This window comes from Ascaphus truei, chromosome 2 (assembly GCF_040206685.1).
Source record: "Ascaphus truei isolate aAscTru1 chromosome 2, aAscTru1.hap1, whole genome shotgun sequence".
NCBI lineage: Eukaryota > Metazoa > Chordata > Amphibia > Anura > Ascaphidae > Ascaphus > Ascaphus truei.
The window spans coordinates 195,087,002-195,111,270 of NC_134484.1; the positions used below are offsets into that span (position 1 = coordinate 195,087,002).

Sequence of the window (24,269 nt, forward strand, 5' to 3'; positions counted from 1 at the left end):
TGTACTTTCCAGTCTCCCCCTTTGACCTCCACAAATGCTAGCAGCATTTGATTTAGGGTACCATTGAACTGCTCACACAGTCCATTCATTTGAGGATGGTAGGGGGCCGTGCAGAGAGGTTTAACTCCACATGAAGTCCAGAGACACTGGAGCAGTTCAGATATGAATTGGGCTCCTTGATCGGTTAGGATCTTGCACTGGAAACCTACCCAAGTAAAAATAGTGATTTGTGCCTCTGTTACCCTTTGGACTTCAATAGAGGAGAGTGCCACTGCCCCTGGATACCAGGTGGAGAAGTCCACCACTGTTAAAATATACTTTTTCCCAGACCAACCCGAAATCAAAAGGGGGCCGGCAATATCCACCGCTACCTGCTGGAAGGGTTCCCCAATCACTGGTAGCGGTCTCAGGGGGGCCTTCATCCAAGTGCAATTAGCTGGCAGGTATTTCAGGGGTGACAGAACATTGATGGCTTGATACATTGATACCCCTCGCCGGTAGAATTTGTGCATTGGCTTTCGTGTGAGTAACTCCCTGGTGCCCAGCTACCGGGATCTCGTGTGCCAAGCATAACAGCTGTGCCTGGTATGCCTGGGCTACAATCAACTGGTCAATGATCGATACAGAGCCTCAGAGGTCTGTTCGCTGTACCACAGGAGTCCAGCGCCACAGGAGTCCAGCCCTGAGAGAACCCCCACATCATGTGACCCGACCTTCGTGCCAATTGAGGAAAATACAGGCCACCTTAAGGGACTTGGGGGTCTATCAGCCAGCATCACCTGCATACATCTCCAGGTAAGAGGTGCTCCGGCCCGACCATATCACGTCACACAAGGTTTACTGTGGTGCCCATTGGACCAGCAGCCATCCTACTACCAATGGTCACCGGGTGGAGGTACTGCTGCAAGTCGTTGGTTCACCCGATCAGGGCTACTCGCAGGGCATCAGCACTGGAGGCACTGAACGGAGTCTCAAGGACTGCGACTTGTTTCACCTGCAGGACATGCTGAAATGTCTCTGTCTGTTTCGTCATCCGAGCGAGACCCATGCAGGTGATTAGTTCGGGCTGCTGCAGCCAAAAGATTGCTGCTTATAAGCAAATACGCTGCAACACAAGTCCCCGTTGGTACTACTCACCGCAGGACACCTTACCGCAGGGCACCTCATCGCTGAACATCTCATTATCGATCAGATCTCCCCACCTTTAAAGGTCCTCAGCCGCAGGGCACCTCATGCGGCTGCCACTCCAACGTCATTTTTGGGGGGGGCTCTGTGTACGCTCATGGCTCCCAACGTCGCCAGGACATTTCCCGTGGGAAGAACTTTAAAGATGTCGACGGCCATCGGGGGAATCTTTCAAAATGGCAGGGGCCATCGGGGAGATCTGATCGGCTGCAAGATGTTCAGTGGCAAGGTGCCCTGTGGTAAGGTGTCCCATTCTGCTTGCTGGCATCTTCTTGTCAATCTCTCAATTTGCCTCTGCCTTCTGATTGTCTTAGCTTACTATAATATTATGACTCACCCCTGCTCATGGAGTGAAAACATAAGTTACCCTTTGTCGAGCCCAGTTCATCATCCAACCCTGGGGACCGTATACTGGAGAGACAGAGCTCTCTAGGTACAGAAAGCTACAGGATGCATATCAAGGTTGGGGAAAGGTGCAGACGAATCCAGATACCTGTGCCTCAACAATGAGGAATCAAAGCAGGTAACCGTGGGTGGTTGGCGGCCGTAGGAGCAATAAGAGCACTAGACATATTATATTAAAGTCAGCAAAAAAAATTCAGTTCGGATGAATTCCACGGTTATTCTCACGTGTGTCTTCCTCTACACCGGCCTCGATCTGGGTCCAGTGGCTGGGTTGCCTCTGTACTGTGCTTTCGTGGGATAAGGCCCAGACTTTCCAGCAAATAGTCAGCTTCTTCAGGCGTGCTGAAGGAAGAATTGCTTGCCTTCTTATAAAGCGATCAGTCGAAAAGGAAATCCATAGCCAGTGATACCTGCTACCTTAGACTGGTCACGGCTATCCTGAGAGACAAAGTTCTCTCATCGTGATGATAGTGATTCTGGCAAGATCATTTAATATTTGTACCATTGCTCCCTCAAATTTAATTTCAGATCTGTGGTTCTGCATTCATTGAGGATCTTTTCTATTGAAGTGAAATATTGAAATTTCACAATAATATCTTTGTTTTTGTTCGGTATTGAGGCATGAGGTCTGTCTGTAGGCTCTATCCATTAGCAACTGGTCAGTCGAAAGGGAGGGTACAATGCATGTTATCAGGCGATTTACATATTCTTAGATTTCTTCAGTAGAAATGGATTCCAGGATATTTCTAAATCTGAGGCTCTCTCTCCTTTTCCAGTTCTTCAGGTCCTCTGAAGTGTCAGTAAGCCCCCGGACTTCATCGTCCATGCTTGTTTGCATTTGTAGGGACTCCTCCATCCTGTGCTCCAGATGGTTTATTCTCTCACTTGGGAGGCAATTTCTTGTTTCACTTCAGTTATCCCCTTCTATAACTCTGTATGCAGTGTTGTTGTAATATTTGCTGTAGCATATCCAGGTCCTTTTTTGTGACCTGCACCTCTTCTGTTTCTAGGTCAGATTCCAAGGAAACATGCAAGGGCAAGCGTGAGGCACCACCATTTCCAGCTGCAGCCTGTTTCAACTGACTCTGCTGACACCTCCTGAGAAGCCGATCTTCTAGTTTTCTGAGGTATTCTGGTCAGGGAGTGTTTTAGTGAGGGGAGTTCATATCCAAGGAACGGAGCACTCATGGTGCTATAGAAACTGCCATGCATGCCCATCCAACTGAAACCGCATGCAAGGAGGGTTAATAAATCCAAATAAAGATGAAAAAGAATGGAACTCCACTAGCTTCATGAAAAGTAAAGGATTTATTAAAGAGCAGGATCGACATTTCAATCCACACTAGGACCTTTATGAAGATAAAGGTCCTAGTGTGGACCGAAACATCGATCTTCCACCTTATTAAATCCTTTATTTTTTCATAAAAACTAGTAGAGTGCCATGCCCTTTTATTTTATTAGCTAGGGGAGTAGCCAGTCTGCTTCAGGTTTTGGGCAGAATATCAGGTTTTTTAGTGGTTCTTCCAACAGAACTGAGCCACTATGCGACCATTTGCCTCTAAGTCCTGCATGCCCTTCCCGAGAGCACTTTATCTAAATAAAAACTGTACAAACTTAACTGTGCATATAAAGTAGTTCCCAAAAGGGATATAGACCATAATGAATCAAAGCTAAATTAGACTGTACTAATAATTATTCGTAGCCACAATGTATTGAATGAGTTCGCACTCAGAGAATATTTTAGTATGAGTCAGGAGATAATGTACTTTTGAGAACTTTTGAAGGTGTTTAATGAAGGTTACATTTTGATAAAAAGATATTTTCTTTTGTAGATACATTAAATATGAACTAGTGCTTTAGTCCCCATGCTTATCCTTCAAGCAGTAAAGGTGTTAAAAAAAAGAATAGGTACTCTTCTTAGTCACCATCATCAAGTAAGCTTTTTTTATTTGAATCACGTCTGCTTTGACCCACTTAACTGCCTGTAACATCAATAAAAGCAATGCACTGCAGGGCTTTCAGCTGAAAAAACTTGTTTGCATTGAAACTGTAGGTACAAAAATAACATCAGAAGCGTTTGGCTCGGAAAAAGTAGGAAGCTGCGCATAGTTTACTGTATACCCTTTTATTGAACTATTCATATGGGAGCAAAACAAGTACAGTATAATTGGCTGTAGGCTGCCAACAGCCTCAAACCCTTCTGTAAAGAGGTACAAATACAAAAGTGCCAAACTGAGTGACAACTTTTCTCTTTTACACATCCCAAACCTTTCATGAATGTAGTTCATTTGATTCCTCCCGCATAATTTAATTTGCCTTGTCTCTCATGTTCTTTACTTTCATGTTGCGACTCTGAAGTATAAACGAATATCTGCAGTGACATTCTTGTATATTGCCAAGGCAAGAATCATATGAGGAAGTGATGTCATGAATACAGATCAAGGGATCACTCTAAAAATCAGATCCTGATGATGAAAATACTCTGGCATTTACACGGTCCAAAGTACGATGTAACTCAGTTATTCACAGCACCTGTGCTGTTTCCAGAAATGGGAAATGAGAAGAAGCAAACTGAGATTAGAAAAATTGTAAATGTATGAAATAAAAGCAAGTATCAATTACTTACAGAGCAGTAAAATATTAATATGCACAGCTTCAATGGCAGAGGCGATGATGCAACCTCTGTGTATGGTATTCAGCAAAGGACAATGGAAGCTTAGGCTTTATCCCCGCTGGCGCTGAGCGCGCTCATGCTTGGAGAGTTCTCCAAGCATGAGAGCTGGGGGAGGGGTGGGGGGTTACGCTGCAGGGGTAGCTGAGCGTGCTAGAAAGTTTAAAAAAATTGTGTACCCGAGCACCGGTGAGCGTGTGTGCCTGCGCATACGTGCGCGCATCGTGTGAGCGGGGACTTGCATATATATATGCATGTCACCTCACCAACCACCACCCGCTCAGCGCTAGCAGGGACGCAGCCTTACTCCTCCAGAGTGATAGCAGTCTTGAACGCTGCGAGTCCAGTGGATAGTGCACCTTGTGACGGACTTTATCATGGGATGGTTACAATACTTTATGAACATTTGTACAATTTTACTAATCTCCTGTGCCCTCCTTCTCTATCATTCTCGTTTCTGAAGACTCCGTTGAGGGTTGACTCTCTTCCAAGCAGTGTGGAGCAACTGCACAGAGAAGGAAGCTGCAAGGAGATTAAGATACTTACCTGATTCCGAATACAAGAACCCTGCAACACAGTTTGTTTTATGTGTCTGCTAGTTATAGTGTAGTTGTAAAATTAGTGTTCTAACGCGTTAGTTGCTTTTTCTTACCAGCTATAGATCAAACTGGATTGTACACCTGTATTATCTTCATTACCAAATTAAATCTGTTACTTGCCTTTATAGGAGCATTTTCAAACTGGTTTGTTTTTTTAACATTTGAATTCTGCAGCCACACTGCCCTTGTTTTCTCACTGTACAGCTTTGCTCATTTTGCAGACATAATTGTACTTTTAGTTTTCAGTTATAGTCACTGTTAGCTGCTGTTTTTGTTTGATAGAGATTTTTTTTTTTTTTACCTTGCCTTGAAACAGTTATCTGTCCTTAATTCTGGGCATCTTATCCACTAGTCGTTGCCATTGCTATGTTCTCAGTTATACTGAAAGAGTTAATTAACTTTCTGCCAAGCACAATTGCTAGACACAGGTAAGTATATCCCGTACTGTGGCAAACTGTGGGTCAATCTGGGAACTGCAATCGATCTTGGGGGAAAAAAGAGAGAAACGCAGATAGTATAAACAAACTTTATCTGAACAAATGTAAAAAATATCTGAGTTCCTGGTTTGCAGGGAGAACTAAGGAGACACGTCTGTGTTTCCCAGACGACCGAAACCGGAAGTGCTGATTGCGGTCATGTGAAACGCCGAGACATCAAAAGGTAGTGGGGGCTGTGAGATCGCAGTGAGGCTATCATTTTGAAGATTTTCTTTGGAATGTTTTAAAAGTTTTTTTCTATGTGAGTGCGCATTTTTACACTTTGTTCCGATAAAGTTTGTTTATACTATCTGTAATTGTGTTTTTCTCCACTTTCCACCATGATCAATTACAGTTCACAGATGGACCCATAGTTTGGGACATGGTTATTTAATCCAATTATAATGTGAGTAAACATTTCAGATGAATTTGCAGACCACATACCTATTGTGACGATATTGCACCATTGGTTTTTCTTGTTTTCTTCTCTCTCACATATTGGACTACATACATCCACTGCTCCCCTTAAACTTTGAGATTCTACATGTGTTTGGGACCAAGGAGATGGTTCAATTTTTGAGTTTGAGTCAGGGATATGTTTTTTATTTATATATATATATATTCACTTTTATTGTCACTGATTGAATATATTTATTCACTGTCTGTTAGTGTGCCATTGCACTTTTATTTGCACGTGATAGATAATATATATATATAGCTGGACCCTGTTATAACGCAGTGCTCGGGTCCACATAATGAAACCGTGTTATAACCGGGATGTGTGAGGACTTACCCGGCATCTGAAGCTCTCCTCTCTCCCTGCTTCATCAGGCTGCATCCACATGCACGGCGCACATCTCCAAGGTTTTTTGTATTTAATTTTTGTATTATAACATTCAATTTTTTATCACACACACACACACACACACACACACACACACACACACACACACACACACACACACACACACACACACACACACACACACACACACACACACACACACACACACACACACACACACACACACACACACACACACACACACACACACACACACACACACACACACACACACACACACACACACACACACACACACACACAATGTTACCATACCATGCAGGAATCAAACCCATGACCCTTCATACACTAGTAGCAATTCTCTAGCTGCCACACCATAGGATTGGTGTGATGTCATTGACTCAATCAACAAACTTAACTTCTACTGCACAGTACTGAAAGGCAATACTGTGCAGTAGAAGTTAAGTTTGTTGATAGAGTCAATGACATCACACCAATCCTATGGTGTAGCAGCTAGAGAATTGCTACCAGTGTATGAAGGGTCATGGTTCGATTCCTGCATGGTATGGTAAAATACTTAGTGTAGGGGGAGGGTGTGTGTATATGTGTGTCCATTAGCAATAAAGTATTGAATTATAAAAATATAAAAAAAACCTTGGAGATGTTTTTAAATCGGGAGCCACACTCAGACCGCATTATAAGCAAATCTGCGTTGTAGCGGATCACGCTATAACAGGGTTGAGCTGTATATATTATATTATCACAGTCACATTCATTTATATCACTATATATTGAAATCCCTTTAGTACTGTCACTTTAATATATTTATTATTTAATCACTGGGAAGCGCCAACTGAGACACTTTTTGGTCACAGGTTAAGTATGAAATAAAATTATTTATTTAAACATAGACAGAATAGAACAGAATATTTAGTGATTTGCCTCAGCAGCTGCATAGAGCTGTGTCTATCTGCAACAGCAGCAGGTTAAAACTCCTCCTTCCAAGATGGCTGCCATGTGTCCTTTTGTTTACCTCAGTCATTCTCTAAAAGGTACAGTACTTGCTTGTACTGTTTAAGCTAGACATTACACTCTCTATAACCTTAAGGATTAAACTAATTATCTGCTACTTGTCATAGCAGTATTCTATCAATTTCTACTTTCATATTACAAATTTGTGCCATGGTACACATGATCATGCCTAGTGGCATCAGAGTTCCTCATGCCCTGGGTCACTTTTCTCCCCACAGAGATTGACTGCAAGTGGTCACCCCAGGCAGGCAAGCTGATGCATCCCACCTGGTTGCACTCAAAACACAGACGGGTATCCCCCGGCCTGTATGCAAACTGCCCCTCGCCACCCCTAATAAAGCCTCAGCAGCTTGAACAAGAGAATGCCAGTGCGTGTCTCCTGTCCGCCCCCCTTTTCATCCTTGGACTACTTTTTTAGCTTCTGGTGCCGTTAGCCATATAAGCATCTGAAAGATCTCCATCCTATCCAATACCCACTCTTTCACTACTGGTGAGCACAGCTTTAGGAACTGCTCCTTATTATGAGATCTCTTAACGTCTCAAACTCTCTGCTACTAGGCATTTGTATCTCCCTCTGGAGTTTGGCAAATTCCAGCCGGTATCTCCTCTCTGCCTCATGCTCAGCTGCTTGTTGCTCTTCCTCACACTGATGCTCTGCAGCTTCTTGCATGGCATTTGGCAGCCTCTCTGGCTTCTTTCTGAGCCTTCCTCTGTGGCTGCTTGAGCCCATTAGGTTTAGGGTTACCCTCAGAGCCCACATGTTCTCATTTGCACAGGACGACAACATCTCTTTCTGCATCGAGAACTACAGCTTGGCTCTCCGTGCAACCACAGACGAAGTGGCCACTCTTCAGAGAATGCCTGTCAGCAAGCAGAGTGAGAGGCTGCCAAGTCAGAGACTGCCCAGCAGCAATCATCATCCTCATTATCATCACACATCATCATTTCTTTTTTTAGTAAAATGTGCCCCTTTATTACTACCCAAGGCTCGCTATACACGGACATTTTGTAAGTGTTATCTGTGATTGCCTGTGTGTACAGTATATGTCTCAGTACTGTTTTACACTGTTTGCCTCTTCTCTCTTTTTTTTATGTGTGCTAGCTTGAAAGCTAGAAGAGTTTCGGACATCTTGTTGGAAGAAGACGGATGTTATTTCTGGTTCAATATATTAACACTTTATTAGTTTTTTGCTTGTCTTTTGGGGCTCTTTGTGCTCTTTTTTTGTTTCATTTAAGGTTATCTGATGCGGAGGCTACAGCTTGGCACACAGCCCATAGGTCAGATAATAGGACATGACACCAGGCCTTGAATAACAAAACATATTAATATATACCTCTTATTACCACAGATATACAGACATAACCGTGATCCTCAATCAGAATATCATGTACATAATATTACTGTGTTTATAAATGCTATGCAGTCATGTACCAATGTCTCTCCCAAGTCCCCCATATTATGAGGGGCCCATGTATTGGTGCCGGCACAATTTTGGAGCTCTTTTTAACTTTACTTTAATTAAGAATATATATATAAATTAAGTAGTGCTTAATTCACTATAATTAGTGCATAAAATACATATGGTTGTGAAGTGAATATATAACTGAAATAAACGTCCAAATACAAACAAAATAATGATTTGCAGCTCAACCCCTATTGTAGATTGCTTTCGCAATTCATGTATTTCTCAGGTGTCCAGGTGTTTTGGGGAGCGCAGGTATATGTGAAGAAAAACATACAAAGAATGGTGCAATATGTTTTAAGTGAAATCGGGTAAGTAGATTTCTCCAAAATCCAACGAAATTTGTACTTACAAATTTCTCAATCTTTAAGTGCATATAAAGGTTTCTTTGCAGTGCGGTACCAGGAATATCAGCAGGTATAGGAACCTTCGTGCAATGGAACAAGAAGAGCAAAAATAATGATAAAACCTTATATGAAGTAGATATATGGTAAACACACTCACATGGTGCTAGATCAAAGTAAGCATTTTGATCAAAAGATAGACTGGATCCAGTCACGATCGAGTGGGAGGCTACACACAGCACTTGTTTTGCAGACCTGCCTCCTGTCTATCATCGGGGATTCCACCTGGAAGCACGGAGATGGACGACGCGAGCCCAGCTGAGAGAGGAGTAAGGAGACCGCACCAGATTCCAGCCGCCGATCTTTTGATCAAAATGCTTACTTTGATCTAGAACCTTGTGTGTGTTTTACCACCTATCTACTTCATATTCACTGTCAGCACACATGTTTCCAATTAATTGCAATTCACCTTTCTCCAATTTATACTACAGGACATTAAGTTATTCTTTTGCATATCATTTTGCATTGTCACCTTATTTCAGAACTGATTTTGGTACTGCAATTCCATGTAGGTGAACGGATGCTAAAATAAAGCCACAAACTGTACTTAAGAGTTTAAGTGATGAGCAAGGAAAACCTCCCAGCATAATACAAGCTTCCAAGGATATGGTATGAGGCGGTCTTCCCCACGAGTCCTATTCATTACAACAGCGATCATCTGTTCCCCAGTACTAGAAAAAATGGCGTTGTAGCATATTACAGTACCTAGTAGATACAGGTTGTGAACACAGAAAATGTCAAGGGCACTTGTCATGATGTTATGGACAGAAAACCCCCCAAAGTGTAATGTTCCCACATTCTGTATCTAAAAAAGAATTCCTCAGTGAAGTTTATATTGTGGCTCTCTTTTCTTTATGCTGATCACCCAACCTCTGAAGGGTAGGTTTTGTTGCATATATTCAGTTCCAAGCATCTCATCCAAATCCAACATGAGTGAACTGATTTTCATTTTAGCCATTGCATATTTCTCTTTGTTGTCAAGGTTACATGCTGGAAACTCGGTTCAAAGCCACTACTCCATTTTTATGTAGAGTTTCCTGTTTTGGGTCGTCCATCTCCAGCAAACATATACTCACACAACTGTAGCTTCTGATTTAAGGGCACATAGGGGTAAATGCACTAAAAGCCTGAAGCCACTGACTACTGATTAAATTTGAGGAGTGATTAAAGAAGGTTTGCATAAAACAACACTAGTTAACTATAGGTATCTGTAGTCAGTCTGCATATTCTAATAACATTTAACCCTTTTTCTGACAGAGGGACAAAGGGACCAGCTTAAATTGAAGACAAGTTAAGAGGCCGTACTGTTGGCCACCACTCATTTTGCATAATTGTAGATTTGCTGAGGGAAACACAAGAAAAAAAGGCACAAAAGGAAAATACAATACTTTACATTCACCATTTAAGAAACCAAATACATAGAAAATACATTTTTGTTAAAATAAAGCAAAATCAGATTTTCTGGAACACAAAAATGTCAATGCAAATGTATTCTAGTGATAGAAAAAAAAGGACCACTACATTTAAAATTGCAGATATTAAATATATTTAATGCGAGTAATATTTTTTTCATTTCAATAAAATAGATTTTAAAACATACTGTATAAAAGAATTAAGATTTTCAATAACTTACTATTATTCACATTAGAATGTAGTTCCTGTTAGTATACAAAGCTGAGAACAGAGAGATGTTGCTATCAGCAAATAAGTCCGCGCGCAGCTCAGGAAAACATCCTTCCTGACGGAAATCACTTTACAAAATGAATTGTAGTAATTACTTATTAAATGTTTGATGAGTGGTAGAAAGGTTAATATTGCACTGCTCGGTAGCACAGAGCCTCAGCTGAGATGTCAACGCTTTAAGTGGTATACGCATTTGTCCAAATATGGGTCTTCTCAGCTCACGTACATTTGCCATGTCCTAAAACATACTGATGTCCAAAATTTTATAGGACTGCAAAAATGATACAAACAAAAATATTATTTTGCCTTGTAAGCATTGCACCTATTCATTCAAGTTTCCAATGACACCCAAGTGTCTGACACACACAAACGAAGTTCAGGTGCACCTATCCTGGATCATTTATCAATTCATTACACTGTGGTTCTCTTCTCACATTCTCAGAGCTTTCCTATCATTATTGTGCCTTTAAAGCATCATCTTTCTTCAGTGACTGTAACAAAAAGAAGCATCACGGTTCATGTTTACTGCCGGCATTTGCATGTTTTTTTTCCGTACACTTGAAGAACTGATGATTAATTAATAACACATCTGTAGTAATAAGACATCCCGATCATGCACTTGTATGAGCCTGTGTGCCTGTGGTAACCAGGCCAGCTAAGAATTAACCCAAGCAAACTTTCAAGCTTTCCAGGGCTGTTTTCTGCCTCTTGGTCACGTAGAAACATTGGGGCAGGTTGTACAATCCATTCTACTGCACCTACGCAGTGTGCACTGTGTGTGCTAGTTGCTAGCAGGCATTACTTTTGCGTAGCTGTACAGGCCAAAAGGACAGCAGCACTCAGAAGGAGATTTCATAAAGAGGACAGATCATTCCGTATGTTGGTAGACTCAGTCTAATATATCAGTCTCAAATGGAACCAGGTGATAGTAGGACAAATTGGTAACATAAGCAGAAGGGTCATCAATGATCTCTGGTTCTGGAGAAAACTCTGTTCCATTCCCAAATCTATGAGAAAACAGATATCAAACAGGTGTGAATGTTAGCGCTTTTAAAAAAATAATTAGAAAAAAACATGTACATTTTACAGCAATTATCTATGTTTCTTGTTTTGTTTTTATGCATACACTAGCTTTTGTACCCGGCTTCGCCCGGGGAGCTGCCAGCACATCTCTCCTCGCTTCCGGCACATCTCCCCGCCCCACCTCCCCCACCGCTGCCGGCACATTTCCCCGCGCTGCTGGCGCATCTCCCCTCGTTGCCGGCACATCTCCCCGCCCCCCTCCTGGTACATCTCCCCCCGCTACCGGAATATCTCCCCGTGCTGCTGCCGCATCTCCCCTCGCTAGCCGGCACATCTCCCCCCCCCTTCCTGCTGGTACATCTCCCCCCGCTAGCTAGCACATCTCTCCCCCGGCTAGCTGGCACATCTCCCCCCTCCCCGTCGGCACATCTTCCCTACACATCTCACATCACACACACACAGAGACACACACAGCCCCGATCCAGCTAAGGACATACACCCTCCCTTAGTAGCCACTCCCCCTGCTCTAACATTTTTGCAGGACACCCGATGGAAACTTAGAATGTCCATTATTTGGGAGGTGAGTCATATTGGAAGCTCAAAATAGTTGCATTGACCTACAAATCCGCAGCACAATGTCCAGTAAAAGTTTTGTTGTGCTGCGTCGTGCCGTTTGTGAGATTTCGATGCTTCGGACATACAAACAAACGGAATAACAAACTTAGAAATTTAGTATAGATTTGCACATATATTTTTAAACCTTATGTGAAACAAGGGATTCCCGGAGCTGCACCACAGCACGCACAGCACTGCAGGGACCTCCTTGCTCCTGCGATATTTCTTTTTGAATTTCCCTTAGAAGTATTCTTGTCCAGTAGATACAATATGACACTAGGGTCAGACTTACCCTGAAGGCCAATAGAAAGCCGTAAAATCATCATGAGATGACACTGCAGCTTCTAATTGGGTGGCTATAGCCATCTTTGTTTTTTCTCGCAAGTAAACACATCTCTTTAAAGTGGCATATGGTAGTAGAAGTCATCTTACCAGCACTGACACTATACATCTCGGATGCACTGACCTCTTGCAGACGCACTGACCATATAACACCCTCCTGCTGTCTCTGTTATTTCACCCTAATTACCACTTAGATTGTAAGCTCTTTGGTGCAGGGACCCCCTTTCCTATTGTTACTTTCATGTCTGAAGCGCTTATTCCCATTATGTGTTTTATTATTATGTCACTTGTATTACTGCTGTGAAGCGCTTCATGTATGTACCTGGATGGCGCTATATAAATAAAGATATACATACATACATACATGTACCGTACTGGCAAAAATAAATATCATAACAATTGGAAGGAGCTTTGAGTGCTGTGGTTCAATTCAAGAGGACACTGGTTTTTATACTGGTACATATACAAAATGCATATATTTGACTATAGGTGGAATGCTGCTATTTCAGTCATGGTTTGATGAAAAATAAATTCCTGGATCACGGTGTGGAATGGAATCAACACATCTGTCATGTTTTTACCACATTGGATAAATTACACGGTCCCTCCCATTGTTCTATTACAGAGAAACAGCTTCTGCTTTGATTTCAGATGCAGGAGTCTCTATTTGCAACCTAACTGTCCGCAAAGAAATGGAAATCTTGTCACTAATAATGCAGTTTAATAACATCCACCTTGTCTTTTTTGTTTGCCTTAATGAGGCTAGTATCTCTTTATGAAAACGGTATTTAAGCTCAAAATGTAGTAGGTCGGCTTAAAGCTGCGCTGCATTATTTGACTATGGAAATTCTCTTGAGCTGATCTTTGCTAGTTTGAGCTGTAACAATGCAGTAGTTCATTTAAATTGTTATCTGCTGGTAAAAGATGGGCACCGGGAGCAACAACATGGCTCAGATGTAACGGATCGGGGGACTCGCGCTTCTCAGCGTGTCCCCGTCACCTCTGTTCCCACGACTTCCAATCACCCCTCTTTCCTGCGTTCTCACTCTCTCCCTTCCTTCTCTCGCGCTCGCTCCTCCGCGGCGTGGTTTGCCTGCCCTGACGCACGTTCGGGTCACGTGCGCAGCTCCCGCACTGCGCGCGCACGTTCCCGGCCACTCGCTACCCTCCGCGGTACCAGCACCCCTCGGCGTACGCTTGTCCCCCCAGCCCTTACATTACCTGGCTCCTCCGCCCCTCCTTCCCTTCCGCCTCCGGTGCCAAACGTCCTCCCGGCGTTGCGTCCCTCGCGCCCTGTTACACGCACGGTGCACGCGCATAACACACTTACAGAAGGCGCGCGCACCCGCTGCAGTTATTTGCCGCCCCTAAACTCTAGCTCCGCCCCCCCGTGACTTACAAGCTATTTCCCTTGATTATTTCCCTGTCTCCTCCCCTGCTCTCTCAGACCTATCCCTGCAAACTCTTACTCAACCCTCTGCTCCTCCTCTCTTCCCTATGGGTCCTCCTTCCTTTATAACCCCTCTCTGTCCTCTTAGTCATTGCTCTGCATAGCTTTCCTGTAGCTCCTGTGTGTGCAGTGTCTATGCCTAGCTCCCTTGTTTGTTTCAGCGCTGGTTCCTGTCCCTGCCCCTGTTTGGATTCCCTTGGTTTGAACTTGTGTACTGCTTTGGATTTGACTACTCTACTTTCTCCTGCCCTTGAACCTTGGCTTACGGACATCACTACGCTGCTTTCTCCAACCCTTGAACCCTGGCTTAAGGACATCACTGCCCTGCTCTCTCCAACCCTTGAACTCTGGCACACGGACATTACTCTCCGATCTCTGGCACCCCGGACTCAGCAAGTATATGTTAACCCTTTCTTACCAGGCCCAGCAACGCATTACCACACTCCGGGCATGCCCTCAGTACTGGGGACTGGCCAGGTCTGCTGGCATGCAGGCGTTACATCAGATAACGCTTCAGCTTTGTATTGTCTCACCAAGGGCCTTATTAACTTATGGGAAGGGAACATGAAACTAGAAAATAAAATGGTATATGTGTGGAAGTGTGGAGCCCGGGGAGTGGGAACAGCTACCCCATATGGGAGTCGGGGTAGACCTTTGGGCCTCAAGCCCTAGGGGTTGAGTCCAGGGACCCAAGAACGAACATGTAGGCTGACAATGCTGTAATTGCTGAATAAAGAGCCAGATGCTGTTTATTATACTCCCGCCTGGGCTGCAGTTCTTCAGGGGGAGGAAAGAGTGTTTTCCATAGCTAGTCTCCTATCTATGATAGGCCCTGTGGGAATGGAGGTGCTGTACCAAGAGAAAGAACCACCCAGCACTGAAAGCCTGTCCTGCTTATCCCCAAACAACACCGGCGGATGCTCTGGGCCTTCCTGTGAACCAACAGGTAGCACCAACACCAGGTAACAACAGTGAATCCCCCTTAGAGTGGGGGAACACGTGTTACATACATACATACATATATATGTCAGGAGTTGGATACGGGAATATGTAGGAAGGATCACCGCTTTTTAATTACACTCTTTTTAACATGTAGTGACAAAGGTTTTTAGTCCTATAATTTGGATAACTGAGGGGGCGAGGGGAGGTGTAGCTGGGGGCGGGCAGGGGGTACTTATGCGCCTGCGGGAAGGAAGGTAACTGTGCCGGGGAGGTGGGGAGGGGATGTCGTGAATGATGTGCCTGGGAAGGAGGGAGGTACGTTGTTATGTGCCTGGGGGATGTGGTTATGTGCCAGGTGGTGAGTAGTTATGTGCCTGGTGGTGAGTAGTTATGTGCCTGGCAGGGGAGAGAGGAGAAGGAGGTATGGTATGGAAGGCAGGGTGAGCAAAACCGAGGAAAAGGGGGACCGAGTGTGCCTACCTGCAGCCATGGAAGATAGAGGGGGCCTTCTAGAGGCCTGCATGAGGGAGCCCACAGAGGTGCCTGTGACAGGGAACCTGCCGGAGGTGCCTGTCACAATGGGCCTGTCACAATGGGCCTGCCGGACAGGGTCGGCTGGGATGTTTGCGGGGCTCGGTGCAGGAATATGTGTCCTTACCTTCTCCTGCGGCATGTCCTCAGAATCCCATCATCATGGCTCTGCAATATTGACATGGCAACATGACAGCACGTGGCGTTGCAGCGCCATGCAACATCGTGTTGTCATGGCAATGCGGTGCCACAGCGTGTCCCATTGTAACAGCAATGTTTAAGGCATTGTTGTGGGGATCAGGCTAATTATTTGTCATCAAGAATATTGGAAATGAGCTGCAAATGAGCTTCCTTCCATAGAAGGAAGTGTGAAATGTTTGCAAAAAGAAGGGATACAGCACATAGCTTTGTGTACTTTTCAGCATTTCCTTTATTGAGAAGACACTTTTCTCTACACTTAGCATTAAACAATCTGTATGCAGATCACATTCTCTATTCATCATTCATGTCAACACTGGACATACACAGAAATTGAAGTTTCTGAGCTTTGTTTGGTGATTCAACTTGTTCTGCAGATCCATCCCTGATAATTACTTTTAATTTTAAAACTGCATTGAGTACACTTACATTTGATATAAATGACACAATTAAAGTAAAGGCTTTAAAAGCCCTTGCGATGTTCAAAGTAGCAATGTAGCTGACTTAAAAAAAAAATATATATATATATATATATATATATATATATATATATTTTATATATATATAATATATATATATATATTTATTTTTTTACAGAAGTCGAATTGGAGGGTCCTCCGAAACTGAACCGCAGTATATTTAGCTACTGGGACTCCCTTGTTCATGAGATACTTACCGGCTTGGTGTCGGTGTTTGAGCTCGCTTTTGGGAAATCAAAATTGTTGCCCAATCTTTCTGTTCCCATGGGTCAATAGGAAGAAACAACATCTTCTGAGGAAATACTGTATGTTGCAACTTCCAATTGGATGACTGCGGCAGCCATCTTTAAATGCCAATGAAGGAACACTGGCAACTAAACTAGGAAGTATCTCGGGAACCAGCAGGTCCCACACAGATAACTATGGCGAGTTTTTAGCTCTCGAGTAGCCCCCCAATTCAGTTTACAAAATGGGTAGGATTGCTGCTTTAACCCTTTAGTGCTAGAGAGGACAGTATTGTATTCATCTACACTGAAGAGATTAAAAGTGCAGTCAGAACTGAACAGAAAAAAATGTCATTATACTTAACGTTTATTATATGACTTAAGACATTTTTAACATCTTTAAATGTTTAGGCCAGAAAGCCGTCGTGCAAACAGCACTATAGCAATCATCATATGTGCAATGAATATAGCTCTTGTGAAAGGGTAGTCGGGGCACATGGCTAAATAAATAAATTACAGCATTATTTCGCAAAGTCGTATATGTTTTTTTAATAGAAAATTACAATGCGTCTCAGAATACTTATTTGTACTTTAAATTAATTTGAGTGATTTTAAGTGGGCTGCAGTACAGATATCAAGCGTGTCAAAATCAAGCATCGTTATGACAACAGTCTCAATATGAATGAGTACGGCCTATTTTTAAATCACTGTACTCTTCATCCTAGCAAACTAAACTAGACAAAAATAAACATGTAATACTGTTTAGTATATTTAAAAAAAAGGCCAAATGAGAATGCATCTTTAACAAAACATAGTTTAGGATATTTTAGTCATAATATCTTTGTGCAGTAACATGTTTATTTTTAAGTGGGAAACCAGAACATTTTCCAATCTTGTAAAATGGTCGCTAAAAAAAAAGAAAAAAAAGGGTTGGGGGCAATGTTTCAGGGTATTAAAAAAAAAAAGGGGGTGAAATGTCAGGAAAGAAGAGGAGTTTATATTGTTGTGGTGGCATTTGCTAAGTGAAGGATAGTCACTGTATCCCCCACGGCTCCAAGTAAGACAGGTTTTGGTGATTGGTTGTGTATTGTTGATGACATGTCCGGCCAGGGGGTTACATAGGGAGGATTGCTCTTTTAACATTCTACCACAGGAGTTACTTAGACCCCAATCATAAACCCCCTATCCTAAGCTCCTAGACTCCCCTTACTAATGCAATCATTGCTCTGCAATCCATGTTTATCAACTTGACATTTACAGCTGAACACTACTAAGATATTTCTGAGCACGTTCACAGATGAAGGTTCCTGCATCAAAGCTTCAAAAGCAGGATTCTGAACAAAGCCTGAGGTTGCCTGCTGAAGCTAAGATTAGCTTCTTGTAGATGGACTGTAGCAATTTGTAAAGCTCCCCTCTCTGGACCTTGAAGACATTTTGTATATCTTTTATTATTACTTAAAATTTTGTTTGCCCTTTGAAACTTAAGTCATTTTCCACCTTACTTTCTGTCCTCTAACCCAGGGGTGCGCAAACTTTTTTGGTGCGCCCCCCCTGCCTGCTCCTCTCGGTTCTGCGCCCCCCCCTCCTTACACGGGGTCACGTGACCTCAAGTTCCCCCCCCCCCCCGATCGCCACAATTACCGCAAATCCCGGACTCAATAAACAATACAATACCCATCGAAATCCCCGACGGGTCCGTCAGCTGCAGCCGCAGGAAACTCCTGTCAGGAGGAGGGACAGCCGTCTTCTCCCGGGGACCCACGGGAGGACCGGTAAAGCGGCGAGCGCAGGGCCGTGTTTGCTCCAACGAGCGAAGACTTCTGCGAGCTAGGATAGAGAGAGCCCCTGGAGGAAACCAGAGACGAGCGACCCGCAGCCCCCCTGTGTCCCCTGCCTGGGGGAATACGGGCAGGAGAGAAGTACCGAGGCGAGATGTGGTGGCCATCTTCCCATGTGTGGGGCGGCTAAACCGCTAAGCAGAGACGCTAGAACGAGGTGAGGCTGGCTTCATTCACGGGTGGCAGACAGAAGAGACTATCACTGCAGAGGTCTAAAGTGGCAGACGGGGTCAGGTGGGGGGGAGAGAGGGGACCGGACCAGGGACAGGCCTGATTTGAACATAAGATGGCCACCGGAAGCCAGTAGAATAAGGGGGGGGGAAGGAAAAAGAGAGAGGGCCACATCACTGGCTGGCTGCACGTGCTTTTACCCCTCCCCCCCTGCACACTGCTCGGTCTCCCTAGTTGAATGATCAACACAAGGGTAAAAGTAGATAACCCAGAGTGAGGAACACCGGAGCCATCCAATCACACAGACCAATAAAGGGAACTGTAGATATTTAAACGTACAGGCTCAGAAAGAAAGGAAGAGAAGGCAAAGTCCGAAATCACAAGACCAACATTAATAGCGAGTGTTAAAAAAGAAAGTTTAATATATACAACACCTGGGGAAGCAAAATAGTCGGATGGGAGACGGCCCTACAGGCAAGACATGCGCAATACTAGTAGAATGACAATCTGAGATCCTGGTTCCAAACGGGCATTTAAGCATAGCAAAGAAATAACAGACATTCTCCCCCCCCCCCCCCAAAAAAAAAGATAACACTGATCGAACAAAGCGAAATAAGAGTGCTTAACACAACACCAGAATGGCCCCTCCCAAAAAAACTCAAAAACCAGAGGCATCAATATTCTTTAACAAAAAAACTACTTTATCCGACCTCGCCAAGAAAAGAGGCAGGAGCCTCACCTAAAGGGCAGGAGGAGGCAGAATCGGAGACAGAACTAGAGAGAGAGTAAAGCTTCAAGAGAGACATGAGAGCATGGGTCGAAGAAATTAAACAGACATTCCATGAAGAACTACAAGGAGCCATGAGAGGCCTAAGATCAGACATCTCGTCAGTGGAAGAGAGAACCAAAAGTCTGGAAGAAACGATGGAGAATGTTACAGAAAGCCAGATCAATATGGACTCAGATATTAAGATGCTCAAAGAAGAAATAAAGAGCTACAAGAGGCACAGGAAGATGCAGAGAACCGATCCAGATGGAACAACATCAGAATAAGGAATGTCCCAGATACGATAAGACAGGTGGCATCAAATCTTATCTACAGAGGCTGTTCCAGAGCATACTACCTGAAGCCACCATAGAGTGGCTGGAAATGGACAGAGCACACAGGGCATTAAGACCCAGAGACTATGAGGGAAGAGGACCTAGAGACATTATAACCAGACTACATTACTTCTCAATGAAGGAAGAAATACTCCACAAAACCCGAAACCTGGACACAATCTGTTTTGAAGAAGCAGATATCCAGATCTTCACAGATATTGCGCCTATAACATTGGCTAAAAGGAGAGGCCTGAGAGAAATTGTGAGCCTACATGTCTCCAAGCCACACATAACGGTAAGCAGGCTATGATGAGAAGACCAGCGGAAGGCTTAGCATTTATTAAATCTCTGGGAATAGAGGTCACTCCTGAAATAGCAGCAAGTTACAACAGACACAGCCCCTTCCGAGGAGAGAGACGTGGAACAGGATTGAGGCAAAGACAAAGGAAAGTGACTCGGACCCAAGGACACCCAGGACCGAGACAGACCCAGCACACTGAGGAAGAGACTCTCTCGTAAGAGAGAAAAAAAGAGGAAGAGAAACATTGAGTACTCGTGGAGAATTAAATGGACTCTTATTTTAGCAATCCAGAGACAGTGATAGCTAGGATCAGGAGAGTAACTGAATGGCGACCACAGTCTACAAGTTGATACAGACCACAAGCGAACAATGTAGAATGATTCCGTTTTCTCTTTTTGTATATGTTATATGTAATGGTGTTTCCCCCCATCACAGATAGGGGCCATTACAGGGTGTGTGTGGTGCATACCTGCTGGTAACAAGGGGATTGAGTCATCCGCGATGACTTTGGGACACAGGATCAAGCTTCTGGGGTCAATACCCCAGATAATACTTAGCAGTGCAGCGCTTCATCTGCCGTAGGCTCCAGGGATGTATGGAGATGATTTCCCACGGTAGAATTTATACTCTCCCCCCCAGTTAGATCACAAACCAGGCCGGAGGTAAATTGCAAACATGAACGGTTTATTACTACTCACTTTGCAGTAACACAAGAGTTACTCAGCAGCCTTATGCCGGATACAGTCTCCCTAGATCAGCTCTCACTGGAGATGGTCTCTGGACAGTCACTACAGGCCAAGGGCACCTGCAGCCGTCCCAACTCTTCCCAACCTCTCTAGCAAGGCAGAGGTATAATCACACTCACTCGTCCCCGCAGGGAAGAGCACATGGGTAGGCCCCAATCTCAGGCTCCCAGACGTGTGACCTGCCTTCCTCAGAGGGAAGGAACAACCTCCAAATTTAGGGCGGTCCTGCCCTTACGTACAGCCAGAAGGCAGGCCCCCATTGTCCCAACTACAACAGGATGTACCACCCCCTGCTGTCACTCAAGTGCAGTACCAAAGGTGCAGGGGAAACCCCTTACCAACTACTGGCAAGCCTGTAAATACCAGGGTTTACTGCTAGCCCATTGGGTAGAATAGTAGCATGGGAGTACCCCGCTATATATAGTTAAGTTAGGATCTAGAGTAGCTAGGGCAGGCACCCTAGGACAGTTTGTTGACTAATAGATGTACAGTTAAGGGTAAACCAAAATGTACATTTATAATATGTGTTCGATTCTATTTGAGATTTTTGTCTGCGGACACGCAGCTCGGGACAGAACAGGTGAGATGGTACGGCGGACGAACTATGGATCTCAGGCATCAAAACATCCCCTACCGACACTTCCCAACTATACACACCACAATTCTGAAACTGAGGACTCGTGCATCCACAGCACAGAGAGGAGGACTTTGTGGGCTATCTGTGCTTTGCCTGTGGGCTAATTGTGAGTGTAACCTGTACAGCCTTGTGTATTTTAATTCAATACAGTATCACACTATGCCCTTCTCTCTTGAATTTTGTTTTTTCATGTATTCATCATGATCATCATTGCATATCCATTACCAAGTTACTGTTAAGGATTAATTTATTGTTTGAATCCAACCCTCCTAATGTGAGTACTGTAGGTCGTCATTCACTGTTTTGAGTACCATCTGTGTTTAACACATTCATTTCACTGGTATTGTGCAGCACATTTTATTCACTCTGTGCCTGTTTGCACTCTGTCAGTTTATATAGATATATATATATATATATACACACACACACACACACACGCACACACACACGCACACACACACACACATAGTCCCTAGTACAGTTATTAAATATTAGGTGCATAAGATTGCTGAGCTGGGGTTTTTCAAAATCAGAAAAAGGTTTTAAGGGTTCCACTGTTTAATAACAGGAAAGGTGAAAAGGTGACACTGTGTGCTCATTGCATGCCTTTTCCCAGAATCCCTAGCTGCAGTGGAAGCACTGTATGCTAGGAGATAATGTGGAATGGCAGGGTTGCAGAACTGTTTGAGACTTATGAATGTGCTCACCAAGTGATATTTTTATTTTCTGTACACTGTTTTATAAAAGTGAAAAACACTCTTAATGTTTTAGAGTTTGGACTCTAGCTATAGGATATAGGCAAGTTGTGCTTTTTATTATATGCAAATGTATAACAACTTCCCACTCTGATAATCATCAAATTGCCAGGGGGCGTTTTGGCAAAAAGCGAGATGAACAATTACTCTCCTCTTTCACTGAGAAATGCAAAGGGATGCCAACAGAAGGTCATTGATGGGAAATGGACTGGCAAGGTTATAGCATGGCAAGATGACAGCAAAGAGAATCATTGTAATTGCGATGAGATGCAATATACTTACACATGATCCGATGAATCTACATCCATATCGGGATCTTTTACATGGGGAAGGCTGTGGTCGATGACTATAGTTTCTGTGTTCGCTAAACAAAATCCATTTGAACGCATGATTTCTAAAAAGAAAGAAGAAGCAGAAGTTTAACATCCAGTATCTCAAAAACCACAAGACTCTGGTACTTCAATCAAAAAGCAGAAAAATACTGTATATGGATAAACCTATAGAAAAAGAAACATAGCGCTTCATAGCAGTAATACATGTCACAGTAATATAACACATAATGAGAATAAGCGCCTCAGGCATAAAAGTAACATTGGGAAAAAGAGTCCCTGCCCTGAAGAACTTACAATCTAAGTGGTAAGTAGGGGAGAACTTACAGACAGGAGGGTGCTCTGATAAGTGCATCTGCAGGGGGCCAAGGTCAGCACGTATGATATGAGAATTATGATCAGTGCAAGTCGGGAAGTACTCTCTACACCCATAGTCCCACTGAAACCCTCTCGTTGCGAGTTACCATACTTTTGAAGTGCATGAAGAAGGCTTTCGGATTCATTCAAAGCTTTGATTGCTAAAATCCTGGCTCCTACACAGACTTTAAAACAGAACACCTGGCTGATGAACAGTTCCAATAACACAAAAACTCATTTTTTCCACAATCTCTGCCACAAAGCTCTGCAGATATGTCAAAGAATAGTTTAGCTAGAAATGTGTAAGGATTGTATTGTATTGTATGTCTTTATTTATATAGCACCATAAATGTACATAGGGATTCACAGTAGTAATACATATCATATAAATAACAAATAATATAAATAACAGGTCATGGGAATAAGTGCTTCAGACATAAAAGTAACATTAAGGAAGAGGAGTCCCTGCTCCGAGGAGCTTACAATCTAATTGGTAGGTAGGGAGAACGTACAGAGACAGCAGGAGGGAATTCTAGTAAGTGCGTCTGCAGGGGGCCAAGCGTTATGTATTATGTGTCCAGGAGTATCCAGTGCTATTCATATGCTTCTTTAAGCAGATGTGTCTTAAGGTGGGTCTTAAAGGTGGATAGAGAGGGTGCTAGTCGGGTATTGAGGGAACGGACATTCCAGAAGTGCGGGGCAGAAAGTGAGAAAGGTTCAAGGCGGGAGAGAGCTTTAGATACAAAGGGGGTAGAAAGAAGACATCCTTGAGAAGAACGCAAGAGTCGGGATGGTGCATAGCGAGAAATTATGGCTGAGATGTAAGGAGGGGCAGAAGAATGTAAAGCTTTAAAAGTGAGGAGGAGAATTGAGTGTGAGATAAGAGATTTGATCGGAAACCAGGAGAGGGATTTCATGAGGGGAGATGCGGAGACAGATTTTGGAAAGAGTAGAGTGATTCTGGCAGCAGCGTTTAGAATAGATTGTAGGGGAGACAGGTGAGAGGCAGGAAGGCCGGACAGCAGGAGGTTACAGTAATCGAGACGTGAGAGAATGAGAGCCTGATTCAGAGTTTTAGCAGTCGAGTAACAGAGGAAAGGGCGTATCTTTGTGATATTGCGGAGGAAAAAGCGACAAGTTTTAGAAATGTTTTGAATATGAGAGGAGAATGAGAGAGAGGAATCGAGTGTGACCCCTAGGCAGCGTGCTTGGGCTACTGAGTGAATGATCGTATTTCCAATAGTAATGTGGAAGGAGGTAGCAGGATTGTTTGAGAATTACCATCCCAATATATCCTTACTATTTACCATAATGCCACCATATATATATGAATATATAGACAGATGTAGGATATATATATCTATCTATATATATATATATATCGCTCGACAAATCCGGTTGCCCGGTCACCATGGGCAAACAGATTTACCCCCGTGGCGATAATGGCTGTGTAGCACACGCGGTTCTATGAATTGTTAAAAAAAAAAACTGATTCGCTTGATGGGAC

The 24,269-nt window shown here is 43.5% G+C and overlaps 1 protein-coding gene and 1 long non-coding RNA gene across 4 annotated transcripts in view; one reads left to right on the forward strand and one right to left on the reverse strand.

Annotated features, from left to right (window-relative positions):
* The first annotated feature begins 7,106 nt into the window (after positions 1 to 7,106).
* On the forward strand, positions 7,107 to 10,613 carry LOC142487070 (uncharacterized). Of its 3 annotated transcripts, none has more exons than XR_012799125.1 (3): positions 7,107 to 7,193; positions 8,866 to 8,947; positions 9,523 to 10,613. It is a non-coding gene; the product is annotated as an uncharacterized LOC142487070 (long non-coding RNA). The 3 variants fall into 3 exon arrangements; XR_012799126.1 differs by lacking the exon at positions 7,107 to 7,193 and adding an exon at positions 7,265 to 7,663; XR_012799124.1 differs by lacking the exon at positions 7,107 to 7,193 and adding an exon at positions 7,732 to 8,181.
* The window catches only part of PXDC1 (PX domain containing 1), a 93,394-nt gene continuing 79,688 nt past the window's right edge, over positions 10,564 to 24,269 (reverse strand). Inside the window, exons 4-5 of the mRNA XM_075585764.1 lie at positions 22,359 to 22,470; positions 10,564 to 11,730 (exon numbers count right to left, since the gene is read on the reverse strand). Of these exons, the coding sequence (XP_075441879.1) occupies positions 11,613 to 11,730; positions 22,359 to 22,470 (230 nt within the window). The 3' untranslated portion in view covers positions 10,564 to 11,612. The remainder of the gene's footprint in view (positions 11,731 to 22,358; positions 22,471 to 24,269) is intronic.